The sequence below is a fragment of the Caenorhabditis elegans genome, chromosome X (assembly GCF_000002985.6).
Source record: "Caenorhabditis elegans chromosome X".
Classification (NCBI taxonomy): Eukaryota; Metazoa; Nematoda; class Chromadorea; order Rhabditida; family Rhabditidae; genus Caenorhabditis; species Caenorhabditis elegans.
Genome location: NC_003284.9, coordinates 14610863 through 14630225, shown reverse-complemented (window position 1 = coordinate 14630225; position 19363 = coordinate 14610863). Strand labels below are relative to the sequence as shown.

Sequence of the window (19363 nt, the reverse complement as noted above, 5' to 3'; positions counted from 1 at the left end):
ATTTTCTTCCTTTCAATGAAAAAAAATATATACTAAATTTATACATTATTTATACAAATTCCAAATTTATCCATTTTTCGCGTAATTGTTCCCTATGGTAACTTGTGCAAAACTGTGGGAGTGAATGCATTGCCTTGTAAAGTTTCAACACTAGGATACAAATCACAGTACTCATCAAAACATACATATTACCGTATTGTTGACGTATATTTCAATTTCAGTCTCTCAGAAGAATGAGCAGCATTTCGGCCAGCTTCACGTACTGCTAAAATTTTCTATGCTTTTCAGTTTTTGCTGCATTCAATGGCTTTGCCCTAAATCTACATTTATGAAAAATAAGTCGATTTTTGGCCTTTATTTTTCCAACATATTTCAAAAATTCTGTTTCCCGTAATTTCCCTGCTTGTTTTGTACGTTTAGATTGAGATTAATCAAATTAGAGTTAAGATTTTGTTTTCGTCAGATTTTCGACATTTTTCATTTATCAAACTCAAATTTCACGGAACTCTACTTTTTTGAGTTACCTGCATTGAAAATCCTTTGATTTTTAGCAAGCATAGCCGGAAAGTGTATGATTGAGGAAATCCGTTTCTTTCCAAATATGGCGGCCGTTTCCGTATTATTTTTCCCCTTTAAACTTCGTTCTGCACCTGATCCCTTAAGTTGACATATGTATCCTTAAACATTTGCTAAAACGGAAAATCACTACACCAAAGCTCGTTGGTTTTTGCACGTTATCTTATTTGTTGAAAGCATTGCATTTCTTTGACCATCTAATAAAATCTAATTTCCAGATAGATTCAACACCTGTGTGAAAGTTCGTTGTGTCCTAGCCAGCTGTGTTATTTGGCGAACAGAAATCATTGAAGTAAGAGTTATCCTGTTAACATGCTTTGATTTCCAGTCTAGCACTTCTAGCATTCTCAAGAACTCGCCTCGCCCATTGGTGTCACTTTCCAATTTTGAAACTATCTTCACACACATTTGTTACACTTTCGCTTCTCTTTCCTAATAAGCTTATCCCCGTTTTTTTTCAACACACTACCGACCAACATTATATTCAAGAGATTTATTCTGCATGATGAGAGGAGGGAAACCAATATCTTCGAAATCCCCCGTATTGGATGCGTCGGCTCGACAAGAGTTAATCCTTCTTTCGACATGTTAATAAACTAATCTCTGCAAAAAAGACAGAATCGCGGAAAGACATCGATTATTCCTTGTGAGCTCTCTGAGAGGACAGCTGAGCACCTGTTTTGGGCTGTTTCCTTTTATTCATTCTTGTGTTCATTTTTTCAAAATTTGAAAAATGAAACATTTCATATTAATCTTTCCCATTGGGGATGACGTAATGGGTACTATTATTCAAACTATATATTCTGTTATTGTGTTCGTCGGCATCATCCTAAACATTTACGTGGTCAACAAAATGTCTAGATTATACAAATCAGACAAAGATCAGGTAATACTATCTCACAACTTTCAAACTTCAAATGAAACATTACAGTTCATCAATGGAACAGGAATCTACTTGATGTCAATGGCAGTTTGCGATGCCGTCAATCTTGTGTTATCCTGCTTTGAAATGCTCACTTACTTACTATCTATCACATCAAGCGAGCAGGCAGCAAGTATTTTGTGCAAGGTGAGGTAGTCTTTCGAGTGATGTCACGGAACAGCTAACCCACGCAACTTTTGGTATATCTTGAGATTCAAAGTTACAAAGTGCCAGTAGAGGTCTAGATTTTCAGATACTTTAGTAGGTGATTTCTAATTTTTTTTTGAAAACAAGTTTTTAGCCCTATTTTAAGTATATAAAACATTTGTTGCCGCATTCAAATTGGTTCACCTCATTGGTCACTATTAATTTTTAAAACAAAATTAAAAATGGTGTTGCGTTTTTGTCGATACTCACCGTCAAAGGTATGGTGTATGCTTTTTCCTTGGAATCTTCGATTTTTAGAATATTTCCTCAAAGATTTTTGGTAAAATGTATTAACAAAAACTTGACCTTTGCAAAAATTTGAATTTTTATTTGCATAGTTGGAAACTACCTATTCACATTAATTTTCAGTTTATTTGCACTACAAGTGTTATTGTCTGTTTCACCATCAAAACCAAGATGAACTTTTTTTTTAGAAAGTTCATTTCATTAACTTGTTTAATTCTCTCCAAATCCCTTGTACTCATTCATTAATTTTCCAATGAATTGCTCAGTAATCTCCTATGGCTTCCGTTCCAATTTTTCCGAGGAACTAGCTGTCTAGTAACAACGCGCATGATGCGGGCTGAATCACTCACAAAGGGTGATGTGTTATCCTGATCATTGCAATGCCAATATGACTAAAGTTGTAATTGTGAATCACAACTTGATCGTTCTAGTCAGAATTGAAACAAGGCGCTAGACACAAAAAACAAGTAGATTTATTACTGAACTACTGGATCTAGACAGCCCAAGCTATTTTGGGAAGACAAGGTTTTGTTGTTGTTTGATTAGGAAAAAAAAACACACAAAAACTCAATATTGCTTGGTTATAGTGTAAAATGTTCTAATTTGGAAAACTGAACAGTTTTCATTATGCAAAAATAATTGAATGTGGAAACGATTAAATATGTCGCAATTTAGTGCAAATAAAATGTATAATAAGTACTTACATATTTACTGAAAGATGACACTTTGTGAAAAGTAAAATCGTAACCCAGCACACCTGCAGAAGAATTTGATTATGATCTGGTTATTTCTGTTTTTTTACTCTTTTTTTGAAACTTGCATTTTTTTTTGAAACTTGTCCTTGATGTAGGAATGTCCAGAAACATGGCTTGAACAAACTCAATTATTTTAATATTTCAATCAATTTTTTGAAAGTTCGTAACTTATAATAATAACGATAAGTCAAGAAATCAGTATCATTTAAGTTTTCTGCAGTATTAGACAAGTGGCCTATGAAACAAAATTTCATAATCTGTTTCCGCGTCAACTTCACATCACATTACAAAAACTTCATTACTTTCAGATCGCCGAGTTCACACTTCGATGCTCCTACACCTATAGTATGTACTGCTGGTTATTCATGTCTGGACTACGGTATCTGGCAGTGTTCTCTCCGATCCACTATACAACGCTTTGGAGAAGCCCGTGGCACATGGTGATACCATGCTTCATTGTGGCCATTATTTCGAACATGTATTTGCTGGTTGCAGTGAAGCAGGAAAACTTCCAATGTATTTTGATTATTGATGTAAGTGTTAAGACGCCAGGAACAATGATTTTGTAAAAAAAATTTAACTTTAAAAATTATTTTAGGAGTATTCAACATTGTACAACAGTGTTGATGTGTTCATCTCCACTTTGTTACCAGTCTCCTTTATTCTCGCACTGGATCTCTTGGTACTATGTTTTCGTCCATCTAGACAGCAAAACGATCCATTGCTACAGATTGTTTTCCATAGACTAGATGAAGATACGGAGAAGGTAAATTCCACGAGCTCAATTTTCATTCAACTTGAAATTCATTCAGAGGAAAATGATAACAACTCGGAAATTCATGCTGGTCACGCTGCTCGCCGTGAGCTTATCCACTCCAGATGGTATCCTTCGAGCTATCAGGCCGTATATCGACGGGAACGTTGTGTTCATTTTGTTTCAAGTCTTCAAAGGATCTTATTTAGCAAGGGTTGGTTGCTGCTTTTTTTCGGCGATTTTTGATATGATTGGAGACATAATTGGTGATTATCAGTAATGTAGGGATTCCGACGATATATCTTGAAATAGACGAGCCACGTCGAGGGTTTTCTTTTTTCAGTAATCAGATTTTTCTGGATTGTTATGAGGGAATAATATTTTAAGATAACGCAAAACTTTTAAAAATGAAGTTCAAGAAAGAATATTTGAAAAAAAAACATTTTGGGTTATTTGTCAGGTTTTGGTAAAAATCTAAATCCATATTTTACCAATGACTTTAAAATTTCGATAAAAATAGGTATGTCAACTTTCAATGCGGTTCAAAGTGTTGAAATGAACTCTTAGCTAAAATTTAAAAAATTTTCTCCATGCAAATGTCAGAGCTGGCAAAATAAAATATGTGCACTTATCGACTGAAAAAACACTATTTTCAAAAAATTTGAGTAAAAAGCAAATATTATGATATGTGATAGTTGAACTAACTTGCGGCAAAAAAAAACAAATAAAATTTGTTTAAAAAACTAATAATTTTTTTGAGAAAATCAGATGTTTTTAATGTTTGAACCGCCATAAAACTTTTTCGAAACATTTCCAAATAAAATTCGCTGGTGTGGAGCCACTTTGAATCTAATAGAGCGATGATCAAAATTTCGCTATTACTCCAAAAAAATCCACCTCAAATTCAAAAATTTCAGTTCACATTCAACGCGTTTTACCTAACACTGTTCGTTTTCGACCGGAACATTTTATCCAAAGTTTCATCTTCTCGTCACTTATCGGTCTCGATGCGTCGTCTTGAAGAAGAGCCGGCAATTGTTCCCCGTGAAAGAAGCCGAACACTTTCCTGTCAAAGACCACCACTAGTGCACAATTTGATGCGAAATTCTTCCTGTATAATTTACAAGGATGACAAAGATGACAAGGAGAACAACGAGACGTCGTCAACTCTGTGGGTGTGAATTTTTTCAATTTTTCTGTTTTCTTTTTTTTTCCTTCTGTTTGTATCTTTCTTGCGAGGTTTTTTCTCACATTCGAGTTGCTTATTTTGTATCATATTACAAGTAATCCACGATTTCTAGTTAAACGGGAATCGGAGATGAAGAAAAGTTATTGGAATGGAATTTGGGGGACCAAAAGTCTGAAAATTTCCACTTTTTCCGAGTCCGAGTCAGAAACTTAAAATACCAACTCGTGGAATAACAAAGCTTCATTCTCGATTTTTTTTTGTTTTCAATCCTACATTGTGTTGTCTAGAATTCATCTTCTACGTACATTTAAATCCTTGTTGTTTTCAAGAAAACAAAACAAATCCTAGCTATGCTGACGTCTCTTCTGAGAACATTGAAACAAAACAAAGATTTAAAATGGAGTTGCGAAAAGTTTTGATAACTCCGAAAGACTTGGCACATGTCCTAAATAAGAAATTTTTCTATGAGACTTTTTAGAAATCAGTGAAAACAGGAAAGTTATTCGCGGACAAATCAGTCAACTAAATTTTGTCTGCTATAAATTTGATATGTTTTTTGAAAGATGTCTCATTAGGAAATTCGATTATTTAATGTGTGTTTGAGTCTGTTAGAACGTTCAAAATAACTTTGCTTCTTCACCTTCAAAAAATCAAATTATTTCTTGTATTTTTAATAAGTAACTTATTTTTAATAAATCTGCAGAGTATGTAAATATTTGTTTTTTTTAATCATTTATTGCAAATAATAAACAAGTTTGAAAAAAAAGTTAACTTAGTGGAATGTGTTGTTGTTGTTGTTCACGGATGCATTTTCTACTGGAATCTAGTTATAGTTCACAATTGCACTGGCTGGTCCTAAGTGGATGGGGGGAAATAGACTACGTAGACATAGAAATTTTTGTTCAAATAAATAAAGCACAACTCGGAAATTATAAATATTTGCATACAGCGTAAAAAAAAATAAATCTCACAATCATCTATCATCTGTAAATTTTCTTTGACACTAACCATTTGAAACATGAAAAACTGGGTTTGATTGGCTGGGAGCGGAGGGGAAAAATAATTTTAAGTGACATAGTTCCGAATTAAAAAAAAGTCGAATTAAATTAAAATGTGGCACACACACACAGAAAAAAGTGACGATGAATTACACATGAAAATCTGGTATTTGGGAAGGAAAAACAAAGATAAAAATAGAGGTAAGTAGACGTTTGAAGCGTGCAATAGCTACTGATCTAGTTGTTAGGTAAAGTTTGAGAAAACATCGAAAGTAGGGTAGGGGGTATGAAAAAACCATAAATATCATACATATAAAATTATAAAAGACTTGTCATGTTGAAGATTGACGGTAGTGTGCGGAACTTGAGTGAAGCGTCAGCACCACATGAGAAAAGACGCATGTTTTGATCGATAAATAGTTGTTGGACACCTTGTACAGTTGATTGACCCACTGAAAATATATATATAGATTATGTCGAGAAAAAAAGTTTGAAGAAAAGTAATTCCAAACATGTTGTCAGAATTATCATTAATGAATATTCACGCACCTTGCCTGAATGAAAATCCTCCTTTGGCCGTATGCTCGCCTGGTAAACTGTACATAAGCTGTGGAATCGCGTCGGCCGACCAAATCTTAATATCACCCTCACTCGATCCAGACACAATGAGATCCTGAGCCGAATCGGTGGCCAGTGTTTTGACAACATGCATCTGATCAAACGCCTTGATCGTGTGCCGCAACTGTCGTTGACGAATATCCCACAGACATATTTCACCGTGTCGTCCACCAGAAAAGATTGTCTGCTGGTTAGGAACATAAAGAGCACAAGTGGCTCCTTCGGGATGAGCCACCCAGGAATGAACAAGAGCACGGTTGGTCGGTAAAAGTGTATCCCAAAGACCGAGATTATAGTCGAGAGATGAAGATCCAGCAGTCAAGAGCACTGAAGCAGAGTGACCAAGGAATCGAACATCAGTGGCCGACTTGTTGTGACAACGCTGACTCTGAAAAAAAAGTTTTTTGCAGTTTGGTAGCTTTGGCAATTCCACGTAGTTTTTTATTATTATTTTAAACAAAATTGAGCTACTTATCAAAATGTTTCAAATGTTGCTACATTAATTTTGAATCTTGAAAAAAACTTCGCTCTTTGAATTTAAAGGTGAAGTAGCGCCATTGTGGATTTTCCTAAATGCATTTATAATGATCCAAAACAACCGAATATCATAATAAAATACTCCAAAAATTTATAGATTTTTCATTTTCTCCGTTCAAAGTTTTGGCAGATTGCCAAAATTTTGAAAAATACGAGCTTTTGAGGAAGTTTAAAGAAATTTCGCATGTTTCGACCCCTACAATGTTTTAATACAAATAATTTAAACAAAATTAAAAAATAAAAAATGTCAAAAAATGTCTTTTTGACAGTAAATAGTAAATTTTCAAAAAAAAAAATTTTTGAAACGATTTATTATGATATTTGGTCATTTTGGACCAAATGAGTGGATTTTAACTGGCGCTACTCCACCTTTAAGTATATACAAAAAAAACTCACAAAGAACGGCTTCTTCTGCTCTGTAGCCTGACTAGCTTGCCAGAGACACAACATTCCATCTCCGTCCACCGCGGCAAACTTGTTTCCATTGCACGAAAAAGCAATTTTTGACACTTTGGCGTGTTGTCCGGCAACTCGAGCCGTGTAGACTGTATCCTTCGCTCCCCACTTCCAAACCTTGATCGACCCATCCGAGGATCCAGTCACATAGAACGGAGCATGCGGATGTGAATCAATACGACGAACTCCGGGAATATGGCGTTTGATCATCTGAAAAACAGCGCGTTAAAATTGCGAACAACACGACTTGCAACTAGTACGGGCAACACAGACATAAAGAGTTCAATTAAAAAAGAGAATAATAATGATCACAATCACAACATTTTCGACAATTTGTCACGTAAAACAAAACCTTATTTAGTCCTCTACGACTGCGATCAATTATCCAGGGTGTAAGCTAAACAGAATTAAAGATATTGAAATTGTGAAAACTCTCTTGACATGTGAGTGTTGGATTTACAAACAATAAATCAAAAGAGATTCAGATTACTCACCACATTGGTATGTTTGACATTTTGAGAGTTGGTATCGGTGAAGATTTGATAATCATCGTTATCTCGCAGAGCATCTCGTTTTGAATGAATATTCTTCATCTATAAATTTCATATTGCGAAAATATACTCTAAATCAAATGACTCACGTCAAGATCTGCTCGATTCCACATCCATGATGTCTGATCATACTGATCCTTGAACACGTTGGACATGTCCATCTCTTGAAGCTCTCGGCCGTTCGACACGACAATCAGTCCCGGCGACTCTTGGTTGCACCCGAATGCGACAATCGGTTCACTATCTTTTTGAACGATTTTGAATGCTTCTGGGAGATGTGGATTGTTGTCAATGCCCACTATCATGTCAATAGGTTCTGGGGCGCTTTCCTTAAAAAAAATGCAAAATTAAAATGTTGATTGCGGATTCTGCAAAAAAAATCTTACCATCATACTGTGCTGTGAGAAAATGTATTTGATGAATATCTCTTGAAGATGATCTTCTCTCACAAGGAATGTCCACAAGCGTTGAATAGATTGAATTTTCCTATCTTCTGACTCAAAAGGAGTGTTGTTCTTTTTAACAAGCACGGCATACTTTCTGCAAAAAATTATTGTTAACATCCTAAAAAAAAGTAACAATGTTACTTCATTGATGCAGCAAGATGCTGATCACTCATATCAATAGTCATATCCGGAAGGACATCGTTTGGAATTCCACCTGGGAAGTTTTTAAGTGTCTGGTGTTGCAGAGAGATCCACGAGTTGAGCTGTTGAAGAATGGAGTCAATGCGAGGAGCGACTGTTGGAATGTCTAAAAAAATTAATATAATAGCATAACAATTCGCTTATTTCCCAGCATAGCTATTAGGAATGCAATACTAATAAAGAGGGTATAGCTATTTTATGAACCGGTTGATGAGATGCATAATTAATAGTAGTAGTAGAAAGACGGGTGTAGTCTAGTGGGTAAGGTGCGCCCCTTCCAACCAGATGATGCGGGTTCAATCCCCGCAGCGGTCACTATCGTCTTCCCTGGGACCGGGGAAACTTCGGAATGTTTCAGCATAATATTTAAATTTAACCCTGAAGAATAATTACTTACCACGTGGATCAAATCCAACTAAAATCAAAAACTGCTTGACACGATGTAGCTGCTGTTGAATTAACGCCAGCCTCAACAACTGCCACGCAAAACTAGCCGGAGCCGCATTCTCACAACTCAACGTATCCTCATCCTCCTCGTCGTCGGAATAGCTATTCCCTTTATCTTCCTCGTCAGACTCGTAAGCATCATCGTCATCTTCGTGCATCATCACGCTCGGCTTTTCAGCAAACAACTGCACAATATTCTTCTGCGGCGGCACCCACTTGGAATGCAATGCTTCCGAAGGTAAACTGTCTTTTGACGCGGTGGAGAGCTTTTCGTTGCCGAGAATTCTAAGATTCAAGCGTGAACGGAGATTGTCACCATTGTTCTCAGATGTTGATTCTTTCTGGACAACTGGAGCAGCGGGACCTGAAAGTTAAACGATAGAGACGATGAAGAAAACTTTGCAGCTTACGCGGTGGGCGTGCTGGTGGATGTGAAGCCTTTTTCGATTCACCACCTCCTCCAAAAATGAGTCCAAATTTACTAGGATCAATTTCGTGTGCGCTTAAACGGAATAGCCATCGGGAGTCGTACGCAGACAGTGCAAAGCAGAAAAGTGACATCGAAATTGCCAAGAATGATTCAATGATCAATAGTCGTAGCTGTGGTGCATCATCCTCCTTTTCACGTCCCAACAATGCAACAAGTGCTTCTACACCTGGCCATTTGACAGGTGGCGTCACAACATGATTTTCGGATCCTCCAATTGGTGCTGGTTTAGGAGCTAGGTTAAGCATGGAAGAGTAGATTTGATCAATATCGGTGAGCGATAGATATATGCAGCAGGAGAATCCCTGGCATAAGTTGTAAAGCATGTAGCACTGAAAATTAGCAAAGTATCTACCAAAGTTATCAATCGAGAAAAAAGTACCTTTTGTAAATCACCAGCCATATTTGGGACATCAGAAAGCTCACTAATTGCGGCCAGAAGATCAGACCCTTGGTTTTCAATATAAGCCAACGGCGACGAGACAAACATTTTCGGCGTTGACACAGCGGCATCTAGCAGTGGGAACGTGTTCACACCAGTGGCCATAAGTTGCTCTGTAACAATACTTTAATTTCGAACATGGTTTTATAACATACTCGAAACAATATCATCGTCACCATCACGCTGTACATTGAGCAGAAGTAGTAAAAGCTCCATCAGCACCGACGCAAGGCGATGGTTGTGGGCCGAGTGAAGTGTGCAAAAGGAAGTGAAAGAGCGCAAAAGTTTCTGATTCGCTTTGAGCCATGTTATCCGTTTTGGAGTTAGTGATGGACTCGCTCTTGACAGTTTTGAAAGATCACTCGGTTGGTCATAGTTAGGTCCTGTGGAGCTCCAGTAATCAGAGTCATGGTTATCCTCATTAGCTTCGTCCGATTTTCTCTCCACATTGTAGTCACATGTAGTTTGAAGGACTTCCACTTCTCGCTCCAGCCAGTTAAGTAACTGAAAATTGATATTTGACTAGGTAAATTCTGTGGAAAGGGGGAACCGTGAGATAGTCATGTTGTAATAATACGAGTTATTGGGAAGAAGGAGTAGTTCTGTTTGGGAGTCGAAAATAAAATTGCTGTGAATTTTAGTCTGTTTTGTGAATAGAAAACGTATCAATTTGCATTCACCAGTTCCCCTTCTTAACCCGAGTGCATGCCTCTCAAACGTTACCACTTGTCTGTCACAAGCATCGAATGTGGGAATACTGATCTGAATGCACCATTGGTTATGGGTAAACCTTGCCCCAATTTTATGCTATCTCCCTTGACCACAGCCGAGAAATTTAAAGAGTAACAAAATATAATATACCATGTATACATGTACAGAAAAATGTACAGCAATTTTTTTTACAATTTTCATTACTAGTAATTAAACAAATGTTCTTTCAAAACAAGGGTGTGCGGAACTTCCCAAAAAAAGTAAATTTGCTGAATTTGCCGCACATCCCTGTACAAAAATGTGGGCTTATAATACTAAACTACCGTTTCCAATGCTCTTCTACTAACCTGGTTCCTCAATTGCCCACCGTCAACATCAAAACCACTCGCTAACGTCGACAGTTCCTCTGTCAGTATCCTCAACGAGGCGACAAATTTCATGTGTTGTGCGAAAATGTCAGTGGCACCAACGAGCTGACTTTGTAATGTGGCTGCGTTTTCAATTCCAGCACCATTTTGAATTACCGGAGCATCCACTGTATTTTCATTCGTAACTTCTTCGATCTCTTCATCGTCCTTTTCTTCGTCACTCCAATCTAGCTTCAACTCATCCGGCTCATCCGATGTTGTTGGCTTGCTCCAATCAACGTCAATGGACATTTGTGGTGGAGGTGGAGGAGCGGCTTGATTTTGATTGTCTCCGAACAAAAGTTTCAGCGCTTCATCGTAATCTTGAACTATGCTGATTCTTTTTGGAAGTGTGTTCAGAACATCCAGTGACAACATTGGACAGCCTCTAGCCATGTGTTCAGCAGAAGTTCTAAAGAATAGGCGACGCTCAGGTGGAGTCAAAATACTCTCCAATTGTCTTCCAAGTGCTAACAGCTTTTCAGTAGTGCCGACTTGTGCTCCAACATTGTTCAGCCGTTGTCTGACGACAAGTGGATGCTTTCGCAGATACGAGTAGAAATTGAAAATGTCGGAGAGACTAGACAAAAGACGATCAGATTGTGCTTCTTGTACCAAAGTATGAGCTGCTCTCGTGTAGTCTTTTAAAATCCAGAAAGCCATTGATCTTTCGAAAGGTTCCTTTGATGCATGAGCACTGACTGGTGCATCATCATCACAGCAACCACGCTGAGTCTCAAATTCTTCGTAAGTGATTCCGAGCACTTCTCTGAAAATATTTTGAAATCTGAATACTTGTCATGCATTATTCTTTACCTGCACAAAACCTCATTGATCATTGCTTGTTGTGCTTCTGGATCACTCTCATACATTCGTACAACAACAAGTGCTAGTTGAACATCATTGCATTTGCTGCATAATGTTTGAACTGCATCCTTCAAGGATCCACTGAGCAGGAAAAATGCAGCGGCGTGTTGGAATCGTTGCTTGGACATCAATACAAACGCATTCTTGGCTGCAACTTTTTGCCAGTGCTCTTTCGTGAAATCATTCATAAAGAAATCAGCCATTGTCGTGTTGCGTATTGTTTTGAACAAATGTGTGAGCACATTCTTCTTGCGGAGAGCAAGATAAAATAGCGAAGCATCCATAGGATCTTGATTTTGCTGGAATGCAGCTTTTGCAATCTGAAATTTATTTTAACATTAGCTTAAACTAGTCATCAAGCCTGATACCTTTTCGATACAAATTTTCAAGCTTGCGGTATTCTTCAACCACCACGCTACTCCGAGACCTTTCAACTCTTCCCACGACGGATTTGTTCTATGCATTCCAGGTACGGCATTCAACAGCTCAGTTTCAGTTTCAGAGTGCTGAGCCCAAATGATATTCGAGGCCGAAAGACCGGATTTCTTCAATTCCATTCGTTGCTTCATCGGGAGGCACACCATAAGGTATTCGTGCTGCTTCATAGCCATCAGGTACCGTAACCCGCATTCATCGACAGTCTCAACTCCGGCAGCGGCAGTGGCATATCCACCAGCAGTGTTATCACCGAGTACTGATTGAACAACAGGCTTCATAGCTGAAATAATTAAACTTACAAATCAATCAATTTTCTTCAAGTCTTAGATGTCACTTTGACCACTGCTGGACGGCATACAGAGAAAATTTAATTCTACAGCTGGCCTACTAATAAAACATATGGAAAAATTGTGTCAGGTAAAAAAGTCGAATAATATACTACACTGCCCTAGTTGTGGCACTACTCACCTGCATTCGCTTGTTCCACCTTGTCCTTGGCGTCACTGGCAAAGTGACTCAAGGTGTCAGCAATAGCTAGCAAGTGCATCTGATCAACACTAGACAATCCGGGAAGATGTGTGTGCGTCAGCAGTTCGGTCAGCTTTCTGTAGTCTTTGGCCGTGAAAATTGCAGACACTTGATTCTCGTTTCTTCCCATATCACTTCCACCGGACATATGACGTGATCTACCACTGTACATCGACTCATTGTCTCGGAGAATCGCATCAATGTCTCCATCCTTGTCTAATCCATCGTCAAACAAATCATCATATTCATCAGTGTTCTGGAATTTTTAGGAATACCAATTATTGCTAAATAAGGATAAAATTTAAAAGAAAAAACCTTTGCCATAAGCTCCTCGGATTTTTCCACGACAACATCCGAATCAAAGTCAACTTTCATCAAAGCGTACAATGGAAGCAGTGGAATATCGTCAATCTCATCATAATCCATAGAGTCATCATCAATTCTGGCATCCGCCGGTGTTGCATTCGTAGAGTCCTCACGATCTACAGTTGACATTCTTTTGATCGAAGCCGCACGGCTCAGTGGATTGTGAGCAGCACCTTTTTTTTGTTTTAAGGAGCTCAACACATGATTCAGAATCGCTTTCACACGTCGTTTCTTTCCAGCATTAAGAAGCACAATCAGCTGCTTCGGATGGTATTGTGGGAGAATTGGGGAGCACATACGAGCCGTTTCAAATACACCTTCACTTTTCAGAATATTGAGCACCATTTGACTTTCGTTTTCTTTTGGATGAGCTCTGAAAGGTTTTGCATTTCAAAAGCTCTTTACTATAGTGTGGCTTACTTGTTCATTGTGCTCACAAATTCTAGAAATACTCGACTACGACTGGAAACAAGTGCCTCCTTCTTTCGAGTCAATTGATCCAACATGGAATGCGAAGTGGAGACGGTTAAGCTGACAATGTTTGGATTAGCAGCACTGAAACACAAGAGTTTGATTATTTTTCAGATTTTTTAAGATTGTTAGATAGAACTTACGGATTTGAACTCTTTGTCTTTTCCTGAACGGTCTTGAAATTCCACTGGTTATACACTCTCATCTCACTTTGCATTCCAACGATCAGAATTCCATCTCGCACCCAGCTTAAAGCAGTCGGAATCGGTGGAAGACCATCGGCAGTGTCCAAATTCAAAACGCGACAGCAAACCCAACTGGTAAAGCGACTGTCTGGTTGAATGTTAGGAAGAAGTGATGAAGCTTTTCGAATTGAAGGTCTTCTCATGCTTGTTTCACTTTCGCGCATCAAGGTGACGTTCTGTTGAGCCGGATCTTGTCCAATCTGCAATTAAGAAAATATGTGTAACTTAAGAATGAATTGAAATACCTGTGCATAAATGTAGACTTTGGTTCCCATACCAACTGTGAGCATATGCGTACCATCTTCAGTAGATACCCAATCAAGACGAACCATATTCTCAAGTTTCACTAAAGCAGAATAAATTGAATTTGAATGGTTTAAAAAAAAAGAAAACTCACTCTGTGCAATATCAGTTACTGACGATGATGCATTCTCCATAGCTCGAATTAGTTCGTAAGAAGGTTTTGTCGGTTTTCCAGCATTGATTCCTACAATAAACAGAACTTATAAAACGTATTGGTGATTATAATCTACAGCAAAAAAAAACACTATATATAGGGGTAAAGATAAAACTGGACACAACACGACAAAAAAGTTGCTAGTTTTGGATCGGCAGTGTGCTGTAATTTGCAACACACGCCGAGCTAACGGAAAGATTTAAAAAAGAAGATAGAAGCGAAGACAGGTCACAAACAAACGAAAAAGCACACCACGTCGGAAACTAGACCGCAAAACTTCCGTACGCTGTTGTAACAGATGGAGGTGCTCCTGGTCCCCCGAATGACGTTTACTTTGAGATCCAGTGAAGTGTCTAAAATTGAAAATTAATGCCGTCTTGTCAAACACCGATATACTCACGGCTTGGAAAACTCGAAGAAATGATTTTGTTGAATTCGGAAGCTATCTTCGCGGAACCACTCAACACCACCAGAAGATTCACATTCAAACACCGCTACTTCAATGATGATATTATTATCAGTTGTGGTATTTGGCTTCTGGTAGGCACAAGCTATTCTACCACTGTGTGCAGCGTTGACCTTCACGATTGAACCTTCGACGCCAAGTTCGCTGGGATGATTGTCACTGATCATGTTCCACTCTCTCCATTCAAACTTGTTGGGACTGACTGGATCGGTGGCCTTCGCACATCTCCAGAAGCGTACCGAGTCATCGTTGTCAGAAGAGACAAGCACGTATGGGGTCTCGCATGCTGGGTACAGCGACGACGAAGACAAGTGTCCGGCAGCTGGTGCCATGTTGGTAATACGAGTTCCCTCTGGAAGTGGCATCACTTGTCGGCAGACAAGCTCTGCTTCAAAGTTTAGTTTTGCCATTGACGGTGCCAATGGGCTGGATGGTCTGAGGAATCCCTTCTCACCGGGTAGAGCTTCAGTGTCTGAAAGTTGAATGTTTATATAAATATCATGCGTTACCAAAATTATTACCAAAAGTGGGAATGGATTGTGGTGGTTGCGATGAAATGGTCAATGAGAACATCATGATACTAAAATTAAATTAATGAGTTTTTCTAATAGTTTTGTATTCACTTACACATCCTCATTCTCCTTCTGATCAACAATGACTATGAAGAACTTGTCTCTGAACGTTGGGCTCCGACTCCTATCAATGACACTGCTCATTGGATTTGATTCGCTTGAATCATCATCGTCCGCCATGACTATTCTCGATTGGAAGACATGGAGGAACATCAAATTGAGATCATTGAGATTGACATCTTCAATCTTCCCAACTTCAAGCACACACCCCGGCTTTGCTGTCGATTGTGTTGAGACCACATTGAACTGCTTTAGGAATGATGGCGCACGATCGCTTCTCGGCGATGGAGTGCGAAGAATTTTGTCACTATAGCTGTAACTATTCGGATTGAATCTCAAAATCTGAAACTGAACTTAACATACTTATCAACTGGCGTCCGACTATTGAAAGCAGTCTGAGCATTCGACAATTCTGATAAAAGTCCACGAGCATCCAAAACAGCTTGATAAATGATCATTTGGTTTCCATCGCAAGATATGAAGCACGATGAAGGAGAATTGCAGACGGTTCCAAGAGTGCAGCTAGGAAGTATTGCCGGAACCCAACCAACAGTGGAAAATCCGTTGATTGAGGGACTGGCAACTCGCGCTAGTTCCTTCACACCTCCATTCTTGCAAAGAGGACCGACCGGTGTAATTTTCCAAAGGATCACTTCGGAGAGTACGTCCATTGTTGAGTCGACTTTCAGTTTTGTTGATTTGAATTTTGATGTGGTCAAGAGCAAGGGTAGAACCGGATGTGCAATGATCTGAAATTATTTTTTTAATTGGATGATGTGATATACTTAAGTTGAAAAATTTTTGTAATCGAAGCATAATGAAAAGAGCTAAAACAAGTTAGTGTATCATATTTATCCTGGAAGTTATAACACGTCACAATTTGAAATCTAACCTGTTGCATTTGGAATCGATGCCCACACATTCTTGAAATATGTGTCATGCTCACGACGTGCGAAAAGCTACTCTGATCATCCACCGACATGTGCCACAAATTCAGAGTACCATTGTCATGGGACGTTAGAACATGAATCGTATTCGAAACTCGACGTTCTAGCAATTTGTCATGAAACAACACGCTCGTGTCTTTATTCTCCATATCATTTCTTAAAGCGTCCAAATAAATAGGTTCGTGCGGATTGAAAGTGTTGAGCTTAGAGTGAAGAGACATGGAATCACTGGATGGAAGAGCACCGGGGAGCCGAGAACTGTATGAGATGACTGGTTGTCTGAAATGGTCATCCAGCCATTCAACGGTCCATGTCAGCAGTGACCCATCCACTGGATGAATGGAGAAGAGAACGTCATTGGATTTTGTCCACTGGCGCAAAAGAATTTCCAGCTTCACATCTAGAATGTCCTTGGATGATGGTGCATCCTAAACATTTAAACTCGTTTTCATATTTGGTACTAAAAAACAACTCTTACCGAGCTTACACTTCCTCCAGTTCTAGTCGCATCCGAGTGCTCCGACCGAACATTTTCGTGCTCAAAATCCCGCTTCTTTTCGCTTTCCGTTGGTGACGAGTCTTCTGGTTCATCATTCGAATGTGTAACTGCTGCAGAAATCATTTTTGTAATACATATGTAAAGTTTCATCCTAGAGCCTAGAACTCACCATCAAGATCCAACAGAACAGCTTCAGCGAGCAACTTCTCAGCCCCAACGCTAAATACCAGCTCCTTGTTGTTCAACCAGTGCACAGAAAACGGCTTCTGATTGTTATGATCATTGAATGATGGAACCAGGAGACAGTCAGTCTCAGCATTGATTGTTGCGGCGAGGTAGAACGAAGTTTCCTGGTGATCAGTGTTGTCCTTGCTGGTTGGAATGTCGAGGAGAGAAGGACTTTTGCCAATTTGTGCACGGATACCAATTGGGTTGGAATCAGTTTCTTGGTGCTTTTCTGGCCTGGAATATATTTTATGAATACAAAAGTAGCAATTTTTTAGAGTGAAAATTTAAAAAGTTGATGTAATTTAACTTTCATAAACAGAAAGTTTTGAATAAAATAAGTTAAATTGGTGAGAATAATACGTCAGTCAGTCAAGGGACTTTACTCGTTAACGTCATTGAATTTTCATGTTTGAAAGTGATGTCACTTTTATTCAAAATTACGGATGATATTTTTCAACGATAAGATAAGTTAATAGCCAGTGCAAGATAATGCTTTTCATTTACAAAAAATATGAAAAACTCACATCATTTTCCGCAGTTTGTTCAAAATTTTCGTCTTTGTCTTCTTCACTCTGATATACTTCCCGAGAAACTTTTTCTGTTTCTGCCGATCCCAAAGCGGATCCCCACCGCCTTCACCCGTCAGATCGATGATTGAAGTTTCTGGCGCTGGTGTCTCCTTCCAAATTCTCGACGTCCGATCTTCACACCACGACATGAGAATCGGCGAGATGCACTTTCGTGGCATATACCGTCCAGTCTTTCGCCACTCGAAACCACACACCGGAGCCGGATGGTTGAGTGTGATCGCGATGAACTCGGGCTCCGTGTGCTCTGTTCCGTTTTGATAGAATATTTTGATGAAGCAATCGCGATCACCAGACAGTGCGAGATAGTATCCATCTGGAGAATATCGAATGTATTTTGGCTTGTATGGAAGTGAAGTGGTCCATATTATTTCCCAAGTGTGACGCTCTTGTAGGTCCTGAAAATGTGACAATTTTTCATCCAGTAAGCACTTGTTTACAGAACAAACTCACGTCATCTGAAATACAAAAAGTGACTGGAGTACTTGTTGACGATCGGCTCGTGCTGCTGACACTTCTGTGTTGATGAAGAACTAATTTATTCCCGATGACAAACAGGAGCCGCAGCCCTTCCATCGACCATTGAACAGAACTGATTGGCTCTTTGTGTGTGAACGAGTATGTTTCGACCCATGTGAATTGGAATATCTGGAATTAAAACGTAAAACCTTGAACATGTGAGAAAGCTCTACGTTTCTCAAAAAATCAATTTTTTTTCTCGACAGATATTGAGAGTATTTTGAAAAAATCTCTACCTGCACAAGTCCAACTTTATAAAAAAAAATTGCACAAAAAATCTAACCGAGCTCTTCAACGTTGATTTATCGGCTCCAGAATTAGTCGCCTCCAAGATTTTCACCAAGTTCCCATAAGTGACAGCAATCTTTCCCGTCTCCTGACAACAACTCAAACTGCTAACTAATAAATGATTTTTGGATTCGGGTATGATCTGCACACGATTGAAATCTGAGTCCAAAATGACGACATCTGATCCAACAGCGCACGCCTGAAAAATTATTGAAAATTCATAATCAAAAAAATATGTATAAACTCACCGTGAAGGTTAGCCCTTCAATATTTCCTAACGCATATACATTTTCACCATTGTTCAACGCTCCTGTGATCACCTGATGAGCATTCATGGAAGTTTGATGTTTCAAATGATCTGAAAAGTTGAACTAGTTTTCTACCTGACTTTATTCAAATTTTTCATTTTATCAAGCGAACAACAACACAAATTTCCAAAAAAAAAAGGCTATAGAGAAGCAAGAGAGTGAGTAGAGAAATAAAGAAGTTTGGATTGTCAAAGCCAACGTCAAAAGTCAAACCAAATCAAATGAAGAATCATTGCGAACATAAGTTTTTGCTGTTATCAGGAAAAGGAAATTTAAACTGGTTTTGGTGGGAAAAATGAAAAAAAATGATGTTTTGTTATCTTGTTATTGAAAAAATATTTAGTTTTCCGGAATTGTTTAATCAATTGTATGAAATAATATTGACGACTTTACTTTCCTCGAATTCGAAAATTGTTGTTCAAAGTTTGGGGAGGCTCAGGATTACTAAAAAAAAAAATCAATTACCGTTCTTACAAATTTTAAATCTGTTTTTGATTTCATCAAAATATAAAAATCCATTGCGACAAAAGAAAAAAATAAACTTAGTATTCCTCATTTAAACTGAAT

The 19363-nt window shown here is 38.4% G+C and overlaps 2 protein-coding genes across 9 annotated transcripts; one reads left to right on the top strand and one right to left on the bottom strand.

Annotated features, from left to right (window-relative positions):
• Positions 1-1309: 1309 nt before the first annotated feature.
• Positions 1310-4774, top strand: F54E4.2 (G-protein coupled receptors family 1 profile domain-containing protein; the record flags this gene model as incomplete). The annotated part of the gene is made up of 6 exons (NM_078031.2): positions 1310-1462; positions 1508-1645; positions 3015-3239; positions 3305-3472; positions 3519-3674; positions 4378-4774. The coding sequence occupies 6 exons, from the start codon at positions 1310-1312 to the stop codon at positions 4639-4641; spliced, it is 1104 nt and encodes a 367-aa protein (NP_510432.1). The 3' UTR covers positions 4642-4774.
• Positions 4775-5353: 579 nt separating this feature from the next.
• Positions 5354-18852, bottom strand: rbc-1 (RAVE complex protein Rav1 C-terminal domain-containing protein; the record flags this gene model as incomplete). 8 transcript variants are annotated; one of them, NM_001381155.1, is made up of 33 exons in its annotated part: positions 5363-6099; positions 6197-6653; positions 7199-7468; positions 7611-7655; positions 7753-7851; positions 7899-8138; positions 8196-8349; positions 8397-8562; positions 8854-9267; positions 9314-9722; positions 9773-9945; positions 9988-10336; positions 10891-11719; positions 11767-12137; positions 12186-12535; positions 12724-13039; positions 13099-13522; positions 13570-13704; positions 13764-14065; positions 14111-14211; positions 14263-14352; positions 14575-14675; positions 14723-15260; positions 15310-15368; positions 15416-15733; positions 15784-16169; positions 16313-16795; positions 16846-16976; positions 17036-17328; positions 17619-18079; positions 18135-18329; positions 18484-18687; positions 18737-18823. In NM_001381155.1, the coding sequence occupies 33 exons, from the start codon at positions 18821-18823 to the stop codon at positions 5966-5968; spliced, it is 9084 nt and encodes a 3027-aa protein (NP_001368146.1). The 8 variants fall into 8 exon arrangements, with proteins under 8 accessions (NP_001379518.1, NP_001368146.1, NP_001360775.1 ...); NM_001381156.2 differs by having other exon boundaries at positions 5371-6099; positions 14608-14675; positions 18737-18852; NM_001381151.1 differs by having other exon boundaries at positions 5966-6099; positions 15416-15739.
• Between the last annotated feature and the right edge of the window lie 511 nt (positions 18853-19363).